Source organism: Trichomycterus rosablanca, chromosome 20, assembly GCF_030014385.1.
Source record: "Trichomycterus rosablanca isolate fTriRos1 chromosome 20, fTriRos1.hap1, whole genome shotgun sequence".
In the NCBI taxonomy this organism is placed as follows: domain Eukaryota; kingdom Metazoa; phylum Chordata; class Actinopteri; order Siluriformes; family Trichomycteridae; genus Trichomycterus; species Trichomycterus rosablanca.
Genome location: NC_086007.1, coordinates 21,042,009 through 21,063,762, shown reverse-complemented (window position 1 = coordinate 21,063,762; position 21,754 = coordinate 21,042,009). Strand labels below are relative to the sequence as shown.

The 21,754-nt window shown below is 43.5% G+C and overlaps 1 protein-coding gene across 1 annotated transcript in view; it reads left to right on the top strand.

Moving 5' to 3' along the window:
• The first annotated feature begins 3,310 nt into the window (after window positions 1-3,310).
• cbl (Cbl proto-oncogene, E3 ubiquitin protein ligase) overlaps window positions 3,311-21,754 on the top strand; it is a 39,839-nt gene continuing 21,395 nt past the window's right edge. The window contains exons 1-2 of the mRNA XM_063016859.1: window positions 3,311-3,682; window positions 13,258-13,505. Of these exons, the coding sequence (XP_062872929.1) occupies window positions 3,536-3,682; window positions 13,258-13,505 (395 nt within the window). The 5' untranslated portion in view covers window positions 3,311-3,535. The remainder of the gene's footprint in view (window positions 3,683-13,257; window positions 13,506-21,754) is intronic.

Sequence of the window (21,754 nt, the reverse complement as noted above, 5' to 3'; positions counted from 1 at the left end):
CTCAAGGGCCCAACAGCGGCAACCTGGTGGGGTTTGAACCAGCAACTTCTGCTTCTGCTTACTAGTCCAGTACCTTAACCGCTAGGCTACAACCGCTAGGCTACAACTCCTACCTAGTTGGTCCACCTTGTAGATGTAAGTCAGAGACGATCGCTCATCTATTGCTGCTGTTTGAGTTGGTCATCTTCTAGACCTACTTCAGTGGTCACAGGACGCTGCCCATGGGGCGCCATTGGCTGGATATTTTTGGTTGGTGGATTCTCAGTCCGGCAGTGACAGTGAGGTGTTTAAAAACTCCATCAGCATTGCTGTGTCTGATCCACTCATACCAGCACAACACACACGAACACACCACCACCATGTCAGTGTCACTGCAATGCTGAGAATGATCCACCACCCAAATAATACCTGCTCTGTGGGGGTCCTGACCATTGAAGAACAGGGTGAAAGTAGGCTAAAAAAAAGTATGTAGAGAAATGGACTACAGTCAGTAATTGTAGAAGTGGAGCTGATAAAATGGACAGTGAGTGTAGAAACAAGGAGGTGGTTTTAATATTATGACTGATCAGTGTAACACTATATACAGGAGCAGCTGAGGAATGGTTGCTCTCTATATGTTACTTCTGAGATTACGCAGAATCAATGATCATGTTACATCATTTTCTGTATATTCATAAATAAAGCTACAAAAATCAAGTCTCTGTGATGCCAAGGTGAAGAATGTGACAGTTAATATATTCCAAGCTGTGATACAATCAGGTATATGTCTCTGTTGGACATTATTACTTCAGCCAATATGACATTTCATTGATCAGATTCAGATCTGATAAAAGATACGTTTGTGGCATGACTATAAATAAACACAGTTACTTTAATTTCCTGAGCCTTGGTGTTTTCCAGCATTTGCTTACATGTAGGATGGATTTTTTTTCCTTCTCCATTTCCATGTTGTCCAGTTAGCTGGCAGATCATTAATCTGAGTATTTTTTCTGCTTAATTCAATCTAGCTGCTTTTCCTTAAAAGCAAAAATATAGACTATTTGCTTTTTAAATCATGCATTGCATTCATTAACTTATCCACTTTAAGTTACTGCTACATTTGGATCAGGGTTGCACCACTGGGCACAATGAATAGCATTTTTTGGGGGTTAGCTTTTCTGTGTTGCTTCTACATATACACTGATCAGTCATAACATTAAAACCACCTCCTTGTTTTTACACTCACTGTCCATTTTATCAGCTTCACTTACCATATAGAATCTCTTTGAAGTTCTACAATTACTGACTGTAGTCCATCTGTTTTTATGCATGCTTTGTTAGCCTCCCTTCATGCTGAAGTAAAGGTAAAGTGCCCCCTCCGACACGTGGGCAGCATACCGTATGCATCTTATCACCTGCACTTTGACGAGTGCAATGCAGCTCAGCATTGTGTACGGAGAGACACACCCTGAGAGCACTCTTTTCTCCTCTGCCCATATCTGAACAACAGGCCAATCGTTGTTCATGTGGCTGCTCAGCCCAGCTGGCAAGCAGAGCTGAGATTCGATACGATGTATTCGAGATCCCAGCTCTGGTTGCAGCATGTGTTTTTACCGCTGCACCACCTGAGCGGCCAAGGATTTTTATTTTTATCTTATTTTTTAGAGTGTAAATAACTGTTGTGATTTTACTACTAGTGTCTTTTCTCTACTGCTGCTACTCTATTGGAGAGATGCCATTTGAAATTTCATTCTACCTGTGTATAGTGACAATAAATATTCTATTCTATTCTATTCTATACTTGTGTTATTTTCAGTGTCTAAGGTCAAAAACAATCCCATTATTTTACATTAGTCTAAAATATATGCAGTTCCACGGGATCATAGAACGCATCAAAGGGTTTCCTATACATCCTTATAGGACAAAATACCTTAAAACCAACTGACGTCAAGCTGCTCAGGTGGCGCAGCGGTAAAGCACTTTAGTGCACCAGAGTTGGGGTTCTAAATTCATCGCATCGAATCTCGACTCTACCTCTCCGCCTGGGTTGGGCGGCAGCATGAACAACGATTGACTGTTGTTCAGGGTTAGAGGGTAGAGAGTCGGATCATGGGTCCTCATAACTGACTGATGGCGCCTGCACAGGGCTGAGGAATAATGCTGATGGGGGGGTGGCCCTCCGTACACAGCGTCCATTAGTGTATGAACTCGACTCGTGCAGGTGAAAAATGCAGTCTGTACTGATTGCGTACCGGATGGGGCATGTCAGTGGAGAGGCGTCCTCAGTCAGCGGTGAAGGGTCGAATCAGTATAGAGGACGCAGTCAGGGTAATTGGACACGACTAGAATAGGGGAGAAAGATTGGGGGGGGAAAAGTGGGGGAAAATAGATTTAAAAAAAAACTAAAAAAAACGATGGCCCGCTAGCTTGCTTGCTAAACAGTCCGGGCCATCTCGCTAACACTGAAGAGCGCTCCAGATCAGTTCGTGTTAACGCGGTGTATGCAAAAGATGGACAAAATCATCAATAATCGGTATTAAAATCCTGTTATTAGTCCTGCACGGGGGTAGATTTTATCCTGGTGGTCATCAGACCACTTGTGATTAATTTAGTACTGTTTGCACCATAGGGTGCACCTAGTTTCCAAAAGATCTTCTTCCATATGATCATGTAGAACAATCGTTTGACCTGTTGATTCTTGACGTTTCCATCTCATCATGTACGATCGTTGAACGGCTTATAGGGGTGCTTAAGAGCGGCTCGGTGGGTAGCACTGTCTCCTCACAGCAAGAAGGTCCGGGTCCTCTCTGTGTGGAGTTCGCGTCCATTAGTGTATGAACTCGACTCGTGCAGGTGAAAAATGCAGTCTGTACTGATTGCGTACCGGATGGGGCATGTCAGTAGAGAGGCGTCCTCAGTCAGCGGTGAAGGGTCGAATCAGTATAGAGGACGCAGTCAGGGTAATTGGACACGACCAGAATAGGGGAGAAAAATTGGGGGGGGGGGGAAAGTGGGGGAAAATAGATTTAAAAAAAAAAAAAAAAAAAAAAAAAAACTGACGTCGAGTTTCAAGGTACCACTGTAGCTATGTAAAAGTGTGACGTCACAACACGGTGTAGCACTTTTATTTTGAAAGGAACGAGCTGGGCTTTTTCCGGCTGGCTTGAGGCTTCACAGCTTGTGTGTGCGAGGCTGCAGTAGATGTTACTGAACTTCCCGTTACAACGGACCGAATGAGGAAAGGGAAGCGGTGCACACAGGGTGCAGTTTAAAGCCGAAATAGATTTGGGTTTGTTTAGGTTAGAATCAGTGGCGGCGGTGCCAGCTTGAATAAAGCGGAGCTGTTTTCTCCTAGCGGGTAGACTGGTGCAGTTCTGCGCTATTGCACATGACGGGGGTTTAATGGCAGCGTTGCCTCGGTGAAGCTGTTTCCCCCCCCCCCCCGAAGAAGGACCCTTGCTCGGGCGCTGTCCTCACCGGGGGGTTTAAGATTCGGACCGCTGCCCCGGGACTGAGCAGGAACACACGCGCTCTTGTGTCCGATAAGCTTTAAAACATGGCTGGAAATCCGAAGAAAGGCGGCGGGCTGATCGGCATGATGAAGGACGCGTTTCAGCCTCACCATCACCTTCACCACTCCCATAATCAGCCCGGAGCCGTGGACAAAAAGACGGTGGAGAAGTGCTGGAAACTTATGGATAAGGTAAGCGGAATACATCGATCCGATCGGGATCAGAAAGCCTGGCAAATGGTAACACGATGGCCCGCTAGCTTGCTTGCTAAACAGTCCGGGCCATCGCGCTAACACTGAAGAGCGCTCCAGATCACCCCGTGTTAACGCGGTGTTTGCAAAAGATGGACAAAATAATCAATAATCGGTATTAAAATCCTGTTATTAGTCCTGCACGGGGGTCGATTTGATCCTGGTGGTCATCAGACCACTTGTGATTAATTTAGTACTGTTTGCACCATAGGGTGCACCTAGTTTCCAAATGATCATCTTCCATATGATCATGTAGAACAATCATTTGACCTGTAGATTCTTGACGTTTGCATCTCATCATGTACGATCGTTTAACGGCTTATAGGGGTGCTTAAGGGCGGCTCGGTGGGTAGCACTGTCTCCTCACAGCAAGAAGGTCCTGGGTTCGATCCCCAGGTGGGGCGGTCCGGGTCCTCTCTGTGTGGGTTTCCTCCAGGAGCTCCTGGTTTTAAGGTTTCCATTTCATCACATACAATTGTTGACAGCTTATAGGGTGCGTAAGGGTGGCTCAGTGGCTCAGTGGGTAGCACTGGGTTTCCTCTGGGAGCTCCGGTTTCCTCCCACAGTGCAAAGATATGCAGGTGAGGTGAATTGGAGATACAACATTGTCCATGACTGTGTTTGACATTAAACTTGTGAACTGATGAACTTAAATGTAATCTAAGTGTGTAAAACATGACGTTAAAGTCCTAATCAATAGTAAATAAATGAATAGCACCTCAGATCAGTCCGCGTTGGAGTGGTGTTTGCAAAAGATGGACAAAATAATCAATAATCGGTATTAAAATCCAGTTATTAGTCCTGATTTTATCCTGGTGGTCATCAGACCACTTGTGATTAATTTAGTAGTGTTTGCACCATAGGGTGCACCTGGCTTCCAAATGATCTACCATACGAGCATGCAAAAGAGTCATTTGACCTGTAGATTCTTGACGTTTCCATCTAATCATGTACGATCGTTGAACGGCTTACAGGGGTGCTTAAAGGCGGCCCGGTGGGTAGCACTGTCGCCTCACAGCAAGAAGGCCCGGGTCCTTTCTGTGTGGAGTTCGCATGTTCTGTGTCTGTGTGGGTTTCTTCCGGGAGCTCTGGTTTCCTCCCACAGTCCAAAGACGTGCAGGTGAGGTGAATTGGAGATACAGGATTGTCTATGACTGTGTTTAATATTAAACTTGTGAACTGATAACCCTAAATGCAACCGAAGTGTGTAAAACATGACGTACAATTGTTGAACAGCTTATAGGGGTGCTTAAGGGCGGCTCGGTGGGTAGCACAGTCACCTCACAGCAAGAAGGTCTTGGGTTCGATCCCCAGGTGGGGCGGTCCGGGTCCTTTCTGTGTGGAGTTCGCATGTTCTGTGGAACGCCGGGTTTTGAGGTTTACAATTGTTGACAGCTTATAGGGTGCTTAAGGGTGGCACAGTGGGTAGCACTGGGTTTCCTTCGGGAGCTCCGGTTTCCTCCCACAGTCCAAAGACATGCAGGTGAGGTGAATTGGAGATACCAAATTGTCCATGACTGTGTTTGATGTTAAACTGATCAACATGAATGTAAATAAATGAATAGCACTTCAGATCAGTCCGTGTTGGAGCGGTGTTTGCAAAAGATGGACAAAATAATTGGTAAATGGTATTAAAATCTAGTTATTAAGCCAGCAAGGGGGTGGATTTTATCCTAGTGGTCATCGGACCACTTCTGATTCATTTCATCGTAGTGTTTGCACCATAGGGTGCACCTGGCTTCCAAACAATCATTTTCCATCTCATGACATGAGGGGTAGTTGTAGCCTAGTGGTTAAGGTGCGGGACTAGTAATCAAAAGGTCACTGGTTCAAGTCACACTGCTTGGTTGTCACTGTTGGGCCCTTGAGCAAGGCCCTTAACCTGCAATTGCTTAGATTGTATACTGTCACTGTGCTGTAAGTCACTTTGGATAAAGGCGTCTGCTATTCTATATTTACAATTTTATGTGGTTTATTTTGTGGCTGTACATTTGGGACATTTGGTATTTATTAAAGTGTGTTATATTTGTCAGTGACCTTTCAGTTGTGACTACAGTTCCTGTTTGCTAATGAGGTCTTGGAACTCTTAGTTGCTTTATGTTGCTTTGGAATGCCATACATAGAAGTTTGAATTGTCAGGGTCAGAACTCTATGGCCAAAAGTATTCGGACAACTGACTATGAGCTTGTTGGACATCTCATTTTTAAGGCTTTTCATGTCTGTAGGAATTTCTGCCCATTTAGTCAAAAGAACATTTGTATAACTAGGCAAGATGTTGGTCAAGAAAGCCTCATTGAAGTTCCAGTTCATTTAAGAGCTGTTCAGTGGTGCTGAGGTCAGGGCTTTTCTTCATGTCTTTATTAATCTTGCTTTGTGACCACATGGACACAGTCGTCCTGGAACAAGAAAGTTCCTGCTTTCACCCTGTTCTTCAATGGTCGGGACCCCCACAGAGCAGGTATTATTTAAGTGGTGGATCATGGTGGTGGTGTGTTAGTGTGTGTTGTGCTGTATGAGTGGATCAAACACAGCAGAGCTGCTGGAGTTTTTAAATACCGTGTCAACTCACCGTCCACTCTATTAGACACTCCTACCTAGTTGGTCCACCTTGTAGATGTAAAGTCAGAGATGATCGCTCATCTATTGCTGCTGTTTAAGTTGGTCATCTTCTAGACAGACCTTCATCAGTGGTCACAGGACGCTGCCCACGGGGCGCTGTTGTCTGGATATTTTTGGTTGGTGGACTGTTCTCAGTCCAGCAGTGACAGTGAGTTGTTTAAAAACTCCATCAGCGCTGCTGTGTCTGATCCACTCATACCAGCACAACACACTAACACACCACCACCATGTCAGTGTCACTGCAGTGCTGAGAATGATCCACCACCTAAATAAAGCTACTCTGTGGTGGTCCTGGAGAGAGTCCTGACCATTGAAGAACAGCATAAAAGGGGGCTAACAAAGCATGCAGAGAAACAGATGGACTACAGTCAGTAATTGTAGAACTACAAAGTGCTTCTATATGGTAAGTGGAGTGTAGAAACAAGGAGGTGGTTTTAATGTTATGGCTGATCGGTGTATATTCTTTAAACCAGCAACTTTACAGACTCCAGGACCAACAGACCAAAAAACCATGTTGAGCAAGCCAAAGGCTATGTTGGTGCTATTAGCTGGCTGGGTGTCTACAAAGACATTTTTGGAACTGGACCCTTTGCAACTCTTTCTAAGATAGTAGTTCTACAAATGAAATGATGACTCATTTGATTACTTTTTTTTTTTTATTACAGGCGTTAAAGGCTGCACTAGTGTACGCCTCAAAATATTTTTAAACAGCTGACATTTAGTTAAACCACTGTAGAAGGGCGTCTGGCAAGCAATAATATACTGTAATACAACGTCCCCTAAACTCAAAATCTTTGAAACTCAATGCCCTTAGTTGAAAAATTTGTACCCTTAAACTCAACATGTTCAGTTTGCTTTCTAAAAATTAACAAATTAACAATGAAAGGTTGCTATGTTCAGCGCTCGGCTAGAGCGGTGCGGTAATACTCCATCAAAGTGTGCATATGAGACGAATCTGCATTTGTGTGGAATAACCGTCAGATTCACTCCGAAAGCTCCACATGTATCTGTGTTTAGCTGGATTTTCCTCCTGTTTCACTTTTAAACTTGTGTTACAGCTCGGGGTTCTGAGAAATTGTAAGAATCAGCTTTTTATTTCAGTGTTTTTATATTATATTTGTGTTATTTTCAGTATATACATGTCAAAAACAACCCCATTATTTTACATTAGCCTAAAATATATGCAAGTCAACAGGACCATGGAACGCATTAACAGGTTTCCCATACATTTTTATGGGAAAAAATACCTTGAAACTCAACGCCACTTACAGAACCAATTTATGTTGAGTTTCAAGGTACCACTGTAAACAGAAATTGGCCGGTTAGAAATGTGAATCAGTGTTTTGTTGATCCCTATCTGTCAGAATCACTTGGGACAAATTTGCAATAACTTTTCCCTATAAGGGGGCAAGTGGACCCAAACCATATTTTTTGAAACCCATGTCCCAAATCAAAGTCAACAGATCATCTCACTGTTTTAGCCGAGTATTCAGGCAGGTACCGTTTGCTGTGTGTATGCCATAAATGCACTCCGACCATAACTTTTTTAGCATCTTTGTTGACCAATTATTACCCATTTTGACCAAAAAATGAGATTAAATCGCTTTTAAAGCATTTCTATACATCACAAAGCCTGGGTGACTGCCTATGTCCCAATAAAGTCCTAATTAAGTCCCAGTTAAGTTCCAATAAAGTACTACATTACACACAATTTTCTAGCAAAACTCCACTAATCAGATACATCACTGTGACCATGACCATTGGCTGTTGTACAGGGTGGGATGAGCAGGACCAGGTTCAATTACGACCTCTGCTCGATTGATGGTGCCTGCGCAGAGTTGGGGAATAATGCTGATCAGGGTGTGGCTTTCTGTGAACAAGGCTGATCCGCATATGAACTCGCCTCGTGCAGGTGAAAAGATGTAGTCGGTACAACGTACGTGTCGGAGGGGACGTGTGTCAGTTGCGAAGCTCCTCAGTCAGGAGTGGAGGGTTGTATCAGTAGAGGTGAAGCGTAACACAATCAGGGTAATTGGATACGACTAGATTGGGGGGGAGGGGGGGGGGGTAAGTCCTATACCTTATATCAAGTTTATCGCTGAATTTAGTAAACAGTAGTCAGTAAACTAAATACGAGCTCATTTATCTGCTTTTGTTTAGAATGAAACAAAATAATTGTACTATATTCTCATTCGCTCCATTTTTGCTTTGTTAAAATTCTTGCTGTCTGTTGTAATGCTTCACTTAAAGCTGCAGTTCATGGAAAGAATTGTGGTTAGCTGCTGACCCCGTGTTTCCGGTGCGATTCTCACTGATGCACAAGTAAAGAAAACAAGCGTTTCTGGTGACTGACACAAGTCAGAGTTAAAGATTCACCCGCTCGGCTCACTCTGAATCCGCTAAGTAGTTTCATCCGTTCCTGTACACTCTCTCGACTCATAAATTAACAACAAAACAAAAACTGATTTTATTTAATATATCAAAGAAGTTTTTAGTTTGTTCATGGGTTTTAAAAAGCAGAACTAAATCTTAACTTACAAAACCACCATGAGAAGTGAGAAGTTCCTCAATCGTGCTCAGTTCATGTTCAGCCAGAATTGCTGAGCTGTGATGTTGGTTGATGAACAAGAGCTCCACACATGTGAGCTCGGTCTGGTAGGGGATGAAGAAACTGTGTAGCTTCTGTTTGATTAACACTTCAAATGTCAATAACATCTAGTGTGTGTGAATTTCTTATTTGGCATAATGATTTATTTTATTCTTAAGTAAAAAAAGGAAACGTAAATGTATTTATTTAGGGAAAAGGGTTATAAAGCAGAAGTGATAATATCACCTTTGTGAAAACCTAACTGGTTGCCATATCTTCACCAGAAAGAGTCTTTTATACTTCTTTTTATTTAATAATAGGGGGCATGGTGGCTAGGTGGGTAGCACTGTCGTCTCACAGCAAGAAGGTTCTGGGTTTGATTCCCAGGTGGAGCAGTCAGGGTCCTTTATATCCTCCTGGAGTAACTGTGTAGAGACACTGATCAGCCATAACATTAAAACCACCTCCTAGTTTCTACTCTCACTGTCCATTTTCTCAGCACTGCAGTGACACTGACATGGTGGTGGTGTGTGTTGTGCTGGTGTAAGTTTTTAAATACTGTGTCCACTCACTGACCATTCTATTAGACACTCCTACCTAGTTGGTCCACCTTGTAGATGTGAAGTCAGAGACGATCGCTCATCTATTGCTGCTGTTTGAGTTGGTCCTCTTTAAGATGCAGAGAAACAGGTGGACTACAGTCAGTAATTGTAGAACTACAAAGTGCTTCTATATGGTAAGTGGAGCTGATACAATGGACAGTGAGTGTAGAAACAAGGAGGTGGTTTTAATTAGAGATGGGACGATCGGGGTTTTTGGCACCGATTCCGATCTCCGATCTCCTTTCAGGGACATCGGCCGATAGCCGATTGCGATCGGGGGGGCGGGGGGTTAGCAGTAAATAAAATAAATAAACTTAAAAAGAGCCTCACAGTGAAGATAAACCGGAGCAGCGCGCGCGTGTGTGTGTGCGCCTTTAGAAGAGACGCTTTGTTCACTGTATCGCTATAAGTGATTCATTGATTCACGAGTCATTTTTCGCGAAGCGTAAGTTTCTCTTCTCAGTTATCTCTCCGTGTTTACTGTTATTAATTAAATGTCGTGGTTTTAAATAAACACCAACTACTACAGAACATTTTGTGTGACTCTCTTACATTAAAAAGCTTCATTAAAAAGCGTAATTAAACCGCTATTACCACAGATCTGTAACCGACCGTCAGACTCGTTCCGTCTAAGGAGCTAAAAGTTCAGCAGATGATCCTGAACTAACGAATTTGGTAATGAATAAACTTTTGCCTCTGATTGGCTCTGTAACATTTTCTGTTCTCATCTACATCACAAGTAAGAACCGCTTACGATTTACAATTTTTATCCCCATTCTAGTCATATCCAATTACCCTGATTATGTCCTCTATACTGGTTCAACCCCTTACCGCTGACTGAGGACGCCACTCAACCGAATTGCGCCCCCTCCGGCACGCAATCGGTACAGACTTGCATTTTACACCCGCACGAGCCGAGTTCATACACCGAGAGACACTGCGCACGGAGGGTCACACTCCCCTCAATGTTATTCCTCAGCCCTGTGCAGGCGCCATCAGTCAACCAGCAGGGGCCGCAGTCGCACCAGTTATGAGAACCAATGCTCCGACTACCCGCTAAACCCATGAACAACAGCCAAACGTTGTTCATACTGCCGCCCAACCCAGCCGGAAAGGCAGAGCCGAGTTTCGATACGATGTGTCTAGAAACCCAACTCTGGTGCACTAGCGTACTTTACCGCTGCGCCACCTGAGCGGCTGAATTATCTTTTTAAAGTAAATATTACAATCAGCAAAATTACATCGTATGTATGATGCACAACGTTAATCATGTTATTTTAGGTCATGAAGAGCTTTCACTGTGGTTTCTGTACGATTGTTGATGAATGGTGATGTGATGGTTGGTGCTTCGTAGCTCAAAGTCTGGATCAATCCACTGAGCTGTTAACTTAACATGATCTTTTATATATCACACGATCGGATCGGCTACATTTAGGAAATATCGCCGATCGCCGATAGCATATTTTGATTAAAAATCGGCCGATACCGATTCATAGCCGATCGATCGTCCCATCTCTAGTTTTAATGTTATGGCTGATTAGTATATATACTTACATATGCCTTGCTCAAGGGCCCAACAGTGACAGCTTGGCAGTACTGGGACTTGAACCAGCGACCTTTTGATTACTAGTCAAAAATGGCCAATAAACCCAATTTATGGTAAGTTTTATCCCAAATTCGTATCCAAATGTACCAAACAATAAAAAAAAAACCTTATTCCGGAAGCGTTTGCGTGCCCGTGGACACGCGGACATATATGTAAGAGTGAGATAATACGTCCGTCTCTCCGTGCAGCCGCATGCACGCGTGCTGATAAATTGGCGGACATGTTTTGACAGCGGTTATCTCCCGCTTGTCAGTAAGTAACGTTTTAAGATTGCATAAACTTGAAAGCGTGGATACGAACGTCACACGGGGTCAGTCGTAAACTTCGCAGCGTGTGGTGGGTTCCTCTAAAACCCAATCACAGCTGCAGATAAGATTGCTTCATAGTCTTTTTTTTGCTGGATTTGCTAGCAGTGGGTAGAACTGTGGATTACCAACTGAATGGTTGTGGGTTTGCATCCCGGCTCTGCCATGCACCCACTGTTGGGTCCTTCCAGGGACGGTGTGCAATAACCGCCCCTGCGCTCTGACCCCAAATTCCTAAAAATCTAAAATATGTAAGGAAAAAGAGCTTCACTGTACAGTACATGTATATACACCGATGAGGCATAACATTATGACCACTGTCCTAACAGCCCCATGCGCAACAAACTGCGATGCACTGTGTATTCTGACACCTTTCTATCAGAACCAGGAATAACTTCTTCAGCAATTTGAGCTACAGTAGCTCGTCTGTTTGATCGCCTTCGCTTCCCACGTGCATCATTGAGCCTTGGCCGCCCATGACCCTGTCGCCGGTTTACCACTGTTCCTTCCTTGGACCATTTTTGATAGATACCTGTCAGTGTACTCTCAGTGATGGTTCCAAGCCAGGATGATTAACGAGACGAAAGGGTCAATAGGGAAGCACAAGACCTTAAAATAAACCAAATGCTGACACTGAGGATGAGAACTGACCCAGCTCTTGCTACACTTCCTTATTCTAATTTGAGTTGGTGTGATTTTGTGTTTTTTGCTCCTTTTTAATTGCTTTTTTAGGGTTGAAATGCTGAATTCTTTGAGACAAGCATTTTTGTGCAATTTCCTTTGTAGCACAGCACACTTAAAATGCACAAATACATGCGTAATAATTAATTTGTGCTTTTAGGTTTAGTACCAGATTTTTACACACTTTTTTTTTTTTTTTTTTACATTATTATTATTTTTTTTTTTTATAATTTATTTTTTCATTTATCTATTTTATTTATTTATTTATTTTTATTTATTTAATTTATTTTTTAATTAGTTTAATGACCTTATTTATTTATTTTTATTTATTTAATTAATTTCTTTGAATTTATTTTCAATACCCAATTGTGAATCCACTACTGTTTGCACAACCCCTGATCTGATCACTTAGAGCTCCCCCCTCCCCCCAGGTTCAGTCTGTGACCACTTTTTATCACCTGCCAATGTTGGGTCCCCACTCAAAGCAGTATTGTGTAAGGAAAGCCACATTAAGCTTCACATGACTCTCCACCCCCAGTCCTGAAGCTCGCATAATGCAGCAAACAGCTTCCCTCCTACAAACACAGGCAATTTTAGGGTGTATACACCGATCAGCCATAACATTAAAACCACCTCCTGGTTTCTACACTCGCTGTCCATTTTATCGAACACTGGTGAGCTGAGCGCCCCATATAACGTCATTTTCTCCCCTAATCTAGTCGTATCCAATTACCCTGATTGCGTTACGCTTCACCTCTACTGATACAACTCTCCACTGCTGACTGAGGAGCTTCGCAACTGACACACGCCCCCTCCGACACGTGCGCAGTACCGACTGCATCTTTTCACCCGCACGAGGCGAGCTCATATGCGGATCAGCCTTGTGCACGGAGAGACACACCCTGATCAGTATTATTCCCCAACTCAATCAGCCAGCAGAGGTCGTAATTGCACCAGTTATGAGGAACACTGGTCCGGCTTATCCCACCCTGTGAACAACAACCAATCATTTTTCATGTGGCCGCCCCGCCCAGCCGGATGGCAGAGCTGAGATTCGATACGATGTGTATTATATGTGGTCTAAATGAATGAACCTTTATCCTTTTTTTCCCCAGGTGGTGCGATTATGCCAGAATCCAAAACTGGCTCTTAAGAACAGTCCTCCGTACATCTTGGACCTGCTGCCCGACACCTATCAGCATCTTCGCACCATCCTGTCTCGCTACGAGGGCAAGATGGAGACGCTGGGCGACAACGAATACTTCCGCGTCTTCATGGAGAACCTGACGAAAAAGACGAAACAGACCATCAGCCTGTTCAAGGAGGGAAAGGAGCGCATGTACGAGGAGAACTCGCAGCCGAGGTGAGGCATCGTAGTCGATCGGTATGAGAAATGAAATGAATCCGTAATACAGTGGTACCTTGTGACTTGGCGTCCCCCTTGTAACTTAACGAATTTTTTGGAGAAATTTCTGCCCCTAAACTCACAATGAACAGGCGCTTTGTTCAGCGCTCGGCTTAAGCGGTGCCTTAAAATGTCATCAAAGTGCTAATATGAGACGAATCTGCATTTGTGTTGAATAACAGTCGAATTCACCCTGAAAGCTCCACATGTATCTGTGTTTATCTGAATTTTCCTCACTGTTTCACTTTTAAACTTGCGTTATAGCTCGGGGTGCTGAGAAATGGTAAAAATCAGCTTTTCCGAGAGTCTAAAACGCTTATCGTGACTTATTGTATTAAAAGAACGACACAGGAACTCTAAACTCCTCTTAATTATTACTGCTCGTAAGTTCTCTTGACTAATACAATTATTTGCTTGTTGTTTTAGTACAATAAGTCACGTTATGCTTTGTGTACCACCAGTGCAAAAGCGGTTTTGTCACTTCTCATGTGAATGTTCCTTTACTAAAAGGAATACGGTATTTCAAGATAGCATCTCCACAATTAAGAAGCATAAGGAAACAATAAAGAAGTAAAGGTAAAGTGCAGGTTTTGTTGTATTTTTCTATTGATTTTTAACTGTTTTTTGATTGTATTTTAGTGTTTTTTGTATTATATTTGTATAATGCCAAGTTCACACTACACGACTTTCCAAGTCGTCAGATCGCTGTACAGTTCACACTACACGACTGGATCTCTTGCAATCGGGAGGCTTTTAAGTCGTTGTGGATTTCACACTACACGACTGATCGGCGATAGGGAGTCACACACTACACCATCTATCACCATGAGGTATCGCAGGCGAGTCTATCTGGTCTCCCAAACTGCATTTCCTCACGAAGCCACACGCGAGAAGTGACGAGGGGTTTAATGATACAATGTCCAAAAATGCAACAATAAGCGAGCGATCGGCCGCTCAGGTGGCGCAGCGGTGAAAACACATGCTGAACACCAGAGCTGAGATCTCGAATACATTGTATCGAATCTCAGCTCTGCCTGCCTGCCGGCTGAGGGTGAGCGGCCACATGAACACCGATTGGCCTGTTGTTCAGATATGGGTGGGATTAAGCCGGATAGGGTCTCTCTCTCATAACTAATGCAATTACGACCTCTGCTGGCTGATTGATGGCGCCTGCACATGAGAAAAGAGTGTCAGTGTGTGTCTCTCCGTACACAGGGCTGAGCTGCACTGCACTCTTCAAAGTGGAGGTGATAAGATTTACATTTACATTTTCGGCATTTAGCAGACGCTTTTATCCAAAGCGACTTACAATTATGACATGAACATGATTTTGAGCAGTTGAGGGTTAAGGGTCTTGCTCAGGGGCCCAACAGTGGTGGGGCTTGAACCGGCAACCTTCTGATTACTAGTCCAGTACCTTAACCACTGAGCTGTCACTGCCCTGATGCATATGGCTGCTGCCCACAAGTTGGAGGGGGCATGGGTTAGCTTCGTTCTCCTCAATCAGAGCAGGGATCGGCATTGGAGGAGAGGAAGCATGACGCAATCGGGCAATTGGACGCTCTAAAAGGGAGATAAAAGGGAGAAAATGCATAAATAAAGAAAAAAATATATATATATAAAAAAACAATAAGTGTGCGATCAAAGTTGTTTGTGCGCTGATGTGCAGCGTAAAATTAGCAAGTGGGAAAAATAAATGAATCCGAGTGGATTTGGCAACACGTCTGTTCTGTAGTGAGGTATAATTCTGCCTACGATTTTATATTTATGCTTTGCAAAACTCTAAGCCGACCCCGTCTGCGTCTTAGGCGGCGCCACAAGGTCCTGACCCCAAGGTTAAAAAACGCTGGGTTATATATCCACACTCCTACTGTTTACTTCTTAGTAAATACGCCTCCACACTAAAGAGTGTTTGACCTGTGTGTCGTGGGAGCCAAATTTAATATTTATATAATTTATATATTTAAACAAAACCTTTATAATTAGAAGCAGCCACCGAAACGTCCATCAAACCATATACACACTGATCAGCCATAACATTAAAACCACCTCCTTGTTTCTACACTCACTGTCCACTTTATCAGCTCCACTTACCATATAGAAGCACTTTGTAGTTCTACAATTACTGACTGTAGTCCATCTGTTTCTCTGCATGCTTTGTTAGCCCTCTTTCATGCTGTTCTTCAATGGTCAGGACCCCCACAGAGTAGGTATTATTTAGGTGGTGGGTCATTCTCAGCACTGCAGTGACACTGACCTGGTGGTGGTGTGTTAGTGTGTGTTGTGCTGGTATGAGTGGATCAGACACAGCAGCGCTGATGGAGTTTTTAAACACCTCACTGTCACTGCTGGACTGAGAATAGTCCACCAACCAAGAATATATCCAGCCAACAGCACCCCGTGGGCAGTGTCCTGTGACCTAACAGCAGCAGGAAGGAAGGACCTGCGATACCGCTCCTTCACACATTTAGGGTGGAGATGAGCGATCATTTCTGACTTTACATCTACAAGGTGGACCAACTAGGTAGGAGTGTCTAATAGAGTGGACACGGTATTTAAAAACTCCAGCAGAGGTGCTGTGTCTGATCCACTCATACCAGCAAACACACACTAACACACCACCACCATGTCAGTGTCACTGCAGTGCTGAGAATGATCCACCACCTAAATAATACCTGCTCTGTAGGTACAGCATGAAAGAGGGCTAACAAAGTATGCAGAGAATTAGATGGACTACAGTCAGTAATTGTAGAACTATAAAGTGCTTCTATATGGTAAGTGGAGCTGATAAAATGGACAGTGAGGTGTTAGCGCTCTGGCCGAGACAATAGAGGTAATAGATAACTTGTTAACTCAAAATATCCAAACCAGGCTAAATCTGACTGTTCATGTTCATTGTGTGAGAGTAACTGCCCGTGTTACTGATTCATCTTTACACAGTGCGTCATTTTACAAGTATAGACCCACTTCAGCATTATTTCTAAATTTATGCCACACAGTGAGAACGAAATGTCCGAGGTCGTCGCAGATCCTGTTTAGCATGAATCTGAGGTCATTTTAGTAGGTGCGCTCTTGTATCTGGTGCACGGGTGCAGTCTTGGGTGTGCCGATCTATGGTCTGCATGTGAGAAAGAAAAATAATCTACCATTTGCTCCCAAGACCAAAGACGTTTTACAGTATTAAAGTGGCCTTAAAGTGTCATGTGACCTGCTTCCAAGTTTTACGCCGACAGGGAACGGGATGCTTGGCTCATCAGATAAATCACAAAGCTCATCTAATATTCGGATTTAGGCTCTGATAAAACGGAATGACTGCTCAGTAGCTGAATAGACATGCAAATTTTAGCAATTTCCTTTAACCGTCATTTACAGTCAATGCTAACTTTAACCTGCAAACCCACACGCTTATATCTATGCCATATTTAAAACACCACTGAGCTTCATGACAACTGGTACTCACTAAACATCTTAATGTACTTTCACACCTAAACACCCCCAGTTGGTGGTTTTGTTTAAATATATAAAAAAAAATAAGAAAATACATATCATTTTTATTTATTAATTTTTTTTACTTTTTAGCCATTTGTATATTATTATATACATACAGTATTTAAATATTTTTCAGGGCAAGCACACACACACACTTGGGCCAATTTTTTGTAGCTCATTTTTGAAACCCACACAGATACAGGGGGCTCCAGAAATAAAAGCACCCTGACCGCTCTACCTGGGAATCGGCTGTGCCAAGTTCCTTCCATCCATTAGGCTCTTCCATCTCCGCACAGGACTTTTGGAACTCTTTAAGAGGAACCATTCGGCTCTTTTTTGCATTTCTGACCGAGGTGTTTGCTCCCCAGATGTCCAATTTGGCTTGAAGGCTTGTTGAAGGTTGTGCCAAAGTTCATCCCATTGAGAGATTAAGATTGTGCCAAGACTGGGCCAAGATTGTGCCAAGTTCTTTAAATTGTAACTTTTGGCTTGTTCAAGGTTGTGCCACGTTCCTTCCATCCATTAGGCTCTCCCATCTTTGCACAGGACTTTTGGAACTCTTTAAGAGGAACCATTGGGCTCTTTTTTGCATTTCTGACCAAGGTGTTTGCTGCCCAGACGTCCAATTTGGCTTGTTGAAGGTTGTGCCAGGTTCCTTCCATTGAAAGATTAAGATTGTACTTGTTGGATACTTAACAGTATCCCCTGTCCTGCCACTCTGCCAGAGTAACAGAGTGTTGCAGGGATGGTTGTCCATCCATTAGGCTCTCCCATCTCTGCACTGGACTTTTGGAACTCTTTTAGATCAACCATTGGGTTCTTTTTTTGCATTTCTGACCAAGGTGTTTGCTGCCCAGACGCCCAATTTGGCTTGAAGGCTTGTTCAAGGTTGTGCCAAGTTCCTTCCCTTGAGAGATTAAAATTGTGCCAAGATTGTGTAAGATTGTATAAGACTGTGCCAAGATGGTGTAAGATTGGGCCAAGTTCCTTCCATTGTAACTTTATCAAGGTCACCATGGTCTCTTGCCCCTGATATATTTCCATAATTTGATCATGGGGTTCCACAGACAGGGTATCGGACTACATGACTTTTTGGGTTTTGTCCTGACAGTACAATGTAAATTATGGGGTCGAATTGCAGCAAGTGAACTCCAGTTGGGTTCTAGACACATCTCAAGGTTGTGAAGGCAAACAGGATGCACCTGACAACAATCTGTGCCACAAGGGTCTTTCTGTTCTGTTCGATGGGGGGAAAATGCCAATTAGATATCACATCCTATCAAAATCAATTACACAAAACGAATTGTTCAGGTTGTCAGGGTCTTTCTGAATCTATTGTATATCAGTCACACAGTGGCAGTCTTCCTGTTAGCAGCGGCACCGCTAGCCGATTTAGCCCTGTGTTCATTTCGGCAAATTTCTAAATACTCTAAAACTGCAAAACAGCCAGAGTTACACTTGGTCTACCACATGATTTGTTTCCACATTTACTTAAGTTTGGACTTCCTCTTCCGAGCTCTACCACAGACTTGTTGAAATGCAAGCAGAGGAAATAAACACCGATCAGCCATAACATTAAAACCACCTCATTGTTTCTACACTCACCTTATTATATAGAAGCACTTTGTAGTTCTGCAATTACTGACTGTAGTCCATCCCTTTGTCTACATGCTTTGTTAGCCCCCTTTCATGCTGTTCTTCAATGGTCAGGACTCTCCCAGGACCACCACAGAGCAGGTATTATTTAGGTGGTAGATCATTCTCAGCACTGTAGTGACGTTGACATGGTGGTGGTGTGTTAGTGTGTGTTGTGCTGGTATGAGTGGATCAGACACAGCAGCGTTGCTGGAGTTTTTAAATACCGTGTCCATTCACTGTCCACTCTATTAGACACTCCTACCTAGTTGGTCCACCTTGTAGATGTAAAGTCAGAGACGATCGCTCATCTATTGCTGCTGTTTGAGTTGGTCATCTTCTAGACCTTCATCAGTGGTCACACGACGCTGCCCACGGGGTGCTGTTGGCTGGATGTTTTTGGTTGGTGGACTATTTCCTTAATGAAATTGGTGGCAATCTGGTCCCACTGTGGTTTACAAGGTGTAACATAATGCCTCCACAAGGGAGCGTTTGTGTAAAAATTAACTGTGTTCATGTGCCTGTTAATTTGTTTATTTAATAATTATTATTTTTCTCCACAACCCATTTTTTTTGGCTCATGACTTACCCAAGGGTCGTGACCCAGACCTATTTGTTTATGCATTTCTCCTTGTTTATGCCTTTTTAGCGTGTCCAATTGCCCGATTGCATCATGCTTCCTCTCCATCAATGCCGATCCCCGCTCTGATTGAGGAGAGCGAGGCTAACCCACGCCCCCTCCGACAAGTGGGCAGCAGCCGTATGCATTTCGTCACCTACACTTTGACGAGTGCAGTGCGTATCAGCACTGTGTACGGAGAGACACACCCTGACAGCACTCTTTTCTCATCTCTGTGCAGGCGCCATCAATCAATCAGCAGAGGTCGTAATTGCATTGGTCATGAGAGAGACCCTATCTGGGCTTAATATCCCACCCCTGTATGAACAACAGGCCAATCGTTGCCCAAGCCGGCAGGCAGAGCTGAGACTCGACAATCTGAGTGTAATGTGCTGTGGTGAAGCTACCCCTCAAATGTGTAGTTAGTTTGAACTTCCTGTCACGATGCATGTTCTGAGAACTCATGTTTGAGCTCAGCAGTGAGAAAACCCTATCAGATACGGGGGTGGGACGCGAAAACGTTTAGATCAAACGCATCTGATATCTGAAGCTGTCACTTTGTTGTGGTTGTATATTGTTGTTTGTTAGAGTCTGTGTGGGTTTTTTTTTGAAGATCTTGAGTTCTGCAGGTGTCTTTAGGTGCCTCGTGTATAACGGTATGAACATTTGCCTGATGCTATAAATTGTGTATATTTTTTAATGGGAAAAGTCACTATTTGTTTATTTATTTATAGTATATATGACAAATAAAGCCACCTCTTAGTCCTGGTCAAGGTCGCGATTGAGTCCGGCTTGGCAGAATCACTTGGACATAATGTGTTAACACACTCTGAACAGGATGCCAATCCGTCGCGGGCTTTGGCATCCCTCATACCCATCAGACAACCAATCATAGCCTCTATAGTCGCCCAGTCTGCCGGTAGCAGAGCTGAGAATTGAACATGTATGTTCGAAAGTGCCACTTGAGCTTCCTAGCAGTGGACTTCTGTGTGAATGCTGGGTGAATACTTTGGGTGAAGTCATGAGCCTTGGCCATCCCCCTCCATCAGACATTAAACCCTAGCAGCCTGGCATAATTATACCTTATATGTATTAAATATAGTATGTTCCGTCTCGATTACATTTTACCACCACTGCTTTATCTGTTCTCTGATTCTGTGGTAACAAGTAACATTCAACTGGTATCAGAAATAACTATGTCTTAGCTCTGGTCGCACCAGTAGCCTGCGGTTGATTTGGCTATGCAAAGTGGACATAGGGTCGGTCTGAAAACCCACTGAGCTCTAGACGGCATAGACAGCATTTTACGTCAACCTATACGCTCCTGAGAAGCAGGCTGTTCGAATTCTTGGATGCCTTAAAATGCTGCCTACAAAGCTGCCTTATTTCGAAGCTACACTATATTGCCAAAAGTATCCGCTCGTCTGCCTTCACACGCATATAAACTTGAGTGACATCCCATTCTTAATCCATAGGGTTTATTATGATGTCGAGTGTCGACCCACCAGATGCAGCTATAACCGCTTTAACTCTTCTGGGAGGTTTAGGAGTGTGTTTAAAGGAATTCTTGACCATTCTGCCAGAAGCGCATTTGTGAGGTCAGACACTGATGTTGGACGAGAAGGCCTGGCTCACTGGAACTAAGGGGCCGAGCCCAACTTCTAAAAAAACAACCCCACACCATAATCCCCCCTCCACCAAACTTTACACTTGGCACAATGCAGTCAGACAAGTAGTCAAGTCAAGTCAACTTTATTTATATAGCGCTTTTTACAATATACATTGTCTCAAAGCAACTTTACAAAATCCAGGACCAACAGATACAAAAACCCCTGTTGAGCAAGCCGAGGGCGACTGTGGCAAGGAAAAACTCCCTGAAAATTACAGGAAGAAACCTTGAAAGGAACCAGACTCAGCAGGGCCCATCCTTCTTGGGTGGCCTGGAGAAAACTTTAAATAAATACATGATTTACACATCATACAAACACAGAATTAAATGATCTAAAAGTCATAACTGGTAATAAATAGATAAATAAACAATTAAATAATAATAGAGTTGTTATCCGCTCTAGTCTTCAATAAAGTCTGTAGTGATTTCTTGTCGTTGCAATTACTCCAGACCCGTCACATCTGACAGGAGCAGCATCGTTGTCCCGGCAGTCTCGACTTTAATCCTTAACCTCGGCGGGTAAACAGGTTTCCATCAGAATGCCCTCGGGGTAAAACAACAGAGAATGTAGTTAATAATGTACAATGCTAGTTGACAAACAGTTTTACAGAGAGTTTTAGGCTCCGTTAGAAGTACCGTTCTCCTGGCAACCGCCAAACCCAGACTCGTCCATCGGATTGCCAGACGGAGGAGCGTGATTCGTCACTCCAGAGAACACGTCTCCATTGCTGTAGTCCAGTGACTGCGTGCTTTACACCACTGCATCTGACGCTTTGCATTGCGCTTGGTGATGTA